This window comes from Elaeis guineensis, chromosome 3, assembly GCF_000442705.2.
Source record: "Elaeis guineensis isolate ETL-2024a chromosome 3, EG11, whole genome shotgun sequence".
Lineage (NCBI taxonomy): Eukaryota > Viridiplantae > Streptophyta > Magnoliopsida > Arecales > Arecaceae > Elaeis > Elaeis guineensis.
In genome coordinates, this window is record NC_025995.2 from 95,981,968 (window position 1) to 95,986,875 (window position 4,908).

Below are 4,908 nucleotides of genomic sequence, written 5' to 3' on the forward strand. Positions count from 1 at the left end.
GCCGACCTCCTTTCCAAGTTCGCCGGGGCCCACATCCTCCAACCAATCTCGCCCACCCGTTGCCAATCCCTGTCCGAACCGCGCTACAGTCACCTTCGACAGCAGCTTACCAACCTCAAGTTCACCACGGTCCACCCATTCTACAGCAGAAGGAAACGAGACTCAGGTGACCACACCGCCGGAGCGGGTAACAATAAATTACCCCATCCCTGGTTCACGACTCGTCGGGAAGAACGAAGGAGAAAGAAGAAGAGAGCAGTAATTTTGAAGTGGATAAATAAATAACAACTAAGTATTTAATTTTTCACCTTGGTAAAAATTCGGTCACGGAGAGTATGAGGTGCTCTTAAACGCACCGGTAGTGAAATCCATCGCTCCCTCTTCGGCGTTTTCTCTATTAATGTCTTCCTCTCCTCGTTTTATTTCACCTTTTCACCATTTGTTTAAATTTTTTTTTTTTTGAACGTATCCGAATTCGCGCTCTCGAGAACGCTGACTGATCCTCGGGGAAAATTCTTCCCCGTCGATTCGTCGGATAGTGGATCCGTTGATCTCTTCGATTCTATCTGTGGATCCTCTTTCCGACGAGCTCCGTCTTGACCAAATCCGTGCTCTCTCATTCGGGTTCTGGATGACGCAGGGAGTGGAGGGCTGGAGAGGGGATCGGGCATGGAAGCTGCGGGGATGAATTCTGATGATGCTGTTGCTCTAGCGGCGGCGGCGGCGGGGACGGCGGCGGCGCCTCCGAAGAAGGATCGGCGTATCGTCAGCTGGACTCCAGAGGTCGCTCCTTTTTCCCTCTTTGTTGTGTTCGTGTTTTGTTCGCTTGGGCAGGGAGTTTTCTGAGGTGAGGATGGTTTTGGTTTCTCGCAGGAGGATGATCTGCTCCGGGAGCAAGTCGCTCTTCATGGAATTGTGAAGTTAGTCTCTGGATTTCGCTCTATTTTCCTGTCTCTATTTTGCTTTGGTTTGATAGAACAGTTGCCATGGCTGAATTGGATCATTTGAGTTGGTTCTGATGTGAGTTTTTGGGCAGCTGGACGAAGATCGCATCTCAATTCAGGGATAAGAGCGGGAGACAGTGCCGAAGAAGGTAGGTGGAGTTGGAAATGGCTCAGAGGAAATAAGGAAGCAGCGATCTTTTTATTTATTTGATTGCGGTTGTATCGAATTTTTTGGTCTGAAATTGTGGAAACATGGTGGTGAAATTTCAGATGGAATTCGTACTTGAATTCAGACTGTAAGAAAGGTGGATGGTCGCCAGAAGAGGACAAGCTCTTGTGTGAGGTAAGAACTGGATCAGTAGTGCATCGAGTGTTTTTGTTTACTTTTATTTTTAATATCTATTTTCTGGATATATTCTAGACCCAGTTTGATTGCAAAGTAGGATTTTTATCCCTTAACAGTTGTAGAAGTTGAGAGAAATTTATGATTATATTATCTATCATATATATTTGGTACGTGATGTTGGGTTTATATAGTTTCTTATCTATGTGGTTGATCATTCTGACAGCGGGTGTGATGCAGTTATCTCTCTTATCGAATTATCTGAGTTTATAGAAGTTGGTTATTACATTTGCAGAGCATGTATTCCATAGTTTAAGGCCCTGTGCTCTTGCTTCGATTTTAATTCAAATTTCTGTTTTGAGAGAGTTTATTTCTTGACCTCCAGATATGGTCATAACAAATTAGAGTAAAAACTGATATGTAGGCTCAGAAGGTTTATGGGAACAGATGGACTGAGATTGCGAAGGTAGTCTCGGGCAGGTGATTTTCTCTGACTAGTATTTTTGAAGGCATACTTCTAATGCCACAGAGGGATAAAAACCAAGATAAGTAGAGAACTGATGCATTTCATTTGTTGAACAACAGAACAGATAATGCAGTCAAGAACCGTTTCTCTACCCTCTGCAAGAAAAGAGCAACGAATGAGGCTTTATTCAAGGAAAATAGTGGTTCATTCTTGAACTCAAATAAGAGGGTCATAATTCAAAATGGATGCATCACAGTTCAGACAAGGGAATTATCAATACCCACCAAGCAGATGAGGTATAGAAAGATCAAACAAAAATCAAGACCACCAGCAAAAGCACATATTTTTCCATGTCACTGATGATTGATGCAACTGATGGATACACTTGTTGAATTTTGCCTTTGCAACACAGGTACAATATTTCGGATCTTAAAGAAAGTAACATAAGTGAACAATATACTGGGAACCATGAAATGAAAAAGGATCAGTTAAGGTCTCCTCTGGCAGTGCTTGCTCCAAACTGTGACATTGCTGGTGGATTGCTGACTCAAAATCATGTTGGAAATGACTCAAGGACAGCAGTATATGATGGTAAGCAATGATAAACTTGTATTTCTTTTACCGTTGCTCTAAATTTATCTCAAGGAGTTGCTTCTTATGTCATTAATGCATACCCCATCTTGCTTTCAAAACAGAAAATAAGACTACATGTACCTTTTTTAGAAAGGATGATCCAAAAGTAACTGCCTTGCTTCAACAAGCGGAGCTGCTTAGTTCCCTTGCACATAAAGTTAATGCAGAAAACACCAAGGAGAGCCTTGATGATGCCTGGAAGGTGTTGATCACTAGCCTATTTTTAGTAGCATTGCCTGCTTGCTTTATTTGTAGTGGGCAAAGTATTAGGAGGTTATGATTTAATATGTTATTTTAACTGTAATAATAATTCAGGGAATCCAAGACTACCTTGCCCAAACAGAAGAGACTGAAATACTGAGTAGGAAAATTTCCGGAACAGAATTTGTACTGGATGACTTCACAGACCTCATAGAGGATCTAAAGGGCACCAATACAACAGGTCTGCAATCTTTGAGGTAATAACAATTTTCTGTCCGGTAATTTTGGTTGATAACTCAGTCTATTATTCTGGCCCATGTCCATCGAACTAATGGCTAGTCTATTGAGTAGGCAATCCGAGTTGCATCAAAACAGTGAAGGAACCTCAGAGTACAGCACTGGATTGGCTGAGCACTTCGAAACTCAAAGAAATGAAATGGATCATCAGACTGACAATTGTTCATTTAACAACAACACGGAGGTTAATGGTCCACACAAAGATATGCAGCTTCCAAGTATAACCACTCATCAAGGTAATAATCAATGCTCACAAATCATAGGTTTTGTCAGTTCCTTCCATCCATTCATGTTACTGGGACGGGAAAGTATTTACACAAAACAACTTGTTCTTCTTGCAGAGGAAGTCTTGCCTCCTATAAAAATGCCAAAGGAGAATGATGAAAGTAGTTGCAATGTTTCTAATTCTCAGTTTGCCTCACCTCTTCCAACAACCCCACCTTTCCGATCATTAGCAGATGAGATTACAACCCCAGAATTTACGGCAAGTGTAAGCAATGATTTTGATGTCTTGTTGTGTGCTTGAAGCATATTCAAATACACACAAATCCCATAGACTCACAGCCCTTCAGATAACATGTAGTAACTGAAAAAAGATGACTGTGAGTCTTTTTTGGCCGAAAACATGAAAGGTACATCTTGGTTTAGCATCACATAATATTGGAGGAAAACTTTCATGTGCCTTGCGTGAATTATGTGGAGGAAGATGTAGAAGTAGTCAATAATATTATTTAGCAGGGTAATGCTAACTGTGTGTGGTGCGACTTTCTTTTATATTCCTTTGGAAAAATTGAACATAGTTGATTTAGCAGGGATGAAGCCAGGGCTTTATGTTCTTTGTAACAATTGCATTTGCTTTCATCTAATATATTGGTACTTCATAATGAAATTCTTTCTGTTAAATTAATACCTAGCTTTGTTTTCTGATCCAGGAGAAGCGTTTCTTGCTGGATTTAATTGGTCTGCCATCACCAGCCCCCAGCCCCAAATCCTCTCAACAACCAACCTGCAAAAAGGCTCTTCTTGATAGCCTCTGACCAAATAGTGCAAATTCTGGAAGGTCTTTTTACATCTCTCTAAACATTTTCTTATTTAGAAGCTCTAAAACATCATCCATGTCCCAATATTGTGATATTCTATTTGAGGTTCTTCTTGCTGCTTTTTTTGCTGAGCCATGGACCTTCCCCTGTTTTCCATCAAAAGTTGTTCTTAGGTCTGTATGGAATGTGTATTGCCCGGTGCTTTGCCTTCTATTATATTAGTCTTGTTTGTCTGCATACCCGTTTGGCATTGAGCTTAGCATTTGCACTCTCCCATTCCTTATCGTTCCTATGGGATTGTTGTGCTCCAGCCCACCTCAAACAGTTTGGTTTGTCATTTCTTGTACATAAACTACATTATAGAGTTATCATGTTGTCATTATACAAGCTTGATTCATTAAAAGTGGATGAAGGACCAGCCAGTTGAAGTGGATGCCTCTTTGGTTTGGTCTACTGTGTAAGATATGGAATAAGGAAGCTTTCTTGGCTGTCATGTCTGTAACCATTCCTTGTGTCTGTTTGACTGGAGATTGGGACCTGTAATTGGTTTTTTATTCTGTATTATATAATTCTCTTTGGTAGTTGTCTCGAGTTTTTCAGTTTCTGAGTCATCTGTAATATTGTAATTAGAATGAGAATATATGATTGGTTTGAATGTTAGAAATTATTGTTCTTTAAAATTTAAACATAATATTTACTAGAGTGCTCTGAAAAACGAGTCCTTTCTTATGTTTTAACATGGTTGCTATTCTTTCCTATATGTTTCCTTGCTATCTCAAGTAGATGACTCGAAACAGCTACAAATTTATCTTGCTCTACTTAAACAAAGAATGTATATACAATTTATGCACATATATCACCTAGCAGAAAAACCAGTTTGAGACTCTTGATTAATAACAAACTAAAATATAGATGCAACAAGACAATTGGGCACCACTAAAGTCCCAAAAACTTGTAGAAAAGAGAGAAATGTCTTTGCATCTG

The 4,908-nt window shown here is 40.0% G+C and overlaps 1 protein-coding gene across 2 annotated transcripts; it reads left to right on the forward strand.

Moving 5' to 3' along the window:
- The first annotated feature begins 339 nt into the window (after nt 1-339).
- On the forward strand, nt 340-4,653 carry LOC105041706 (transcription factor MYB124). Of its 2 annotated transcripts, none has more exons than XM_010918706.4 (12): nt 340-783; nt 874-920; nt 1,037-1,093; nt 1,215-1,287; nt 1,712-1,767; nt 1,873-2,049; nt 2,166-2,344; nt 2,449-2,588; nt 2,702-2,844; nt 2,939-3,120; nt 3,226-3,368; nt 3,817-4,653. In XM_010918706.4, exons 1-12 carry the CDS (start codon nt 670-672, stop codon nt 3,919-3,921), a joined length of 1,416 nt encoding a protein of 471 aa, XP_010917008.1. In that variant the 5' UTR covers nt 340-669; the 3' UTR covers nt 3,922-4,653. The 2 variants fall into 2 exon arrangements, with proteins under 2 accessions (XP_010917008.1, XP_010917007.1); XM_010918705.4 differs by having other exon boundaries at nt 346-783; nt 3,226-3,374.
- The last annotated feature ends 255 nt before the right edge of the window (nt 4,654-4,908 follow it).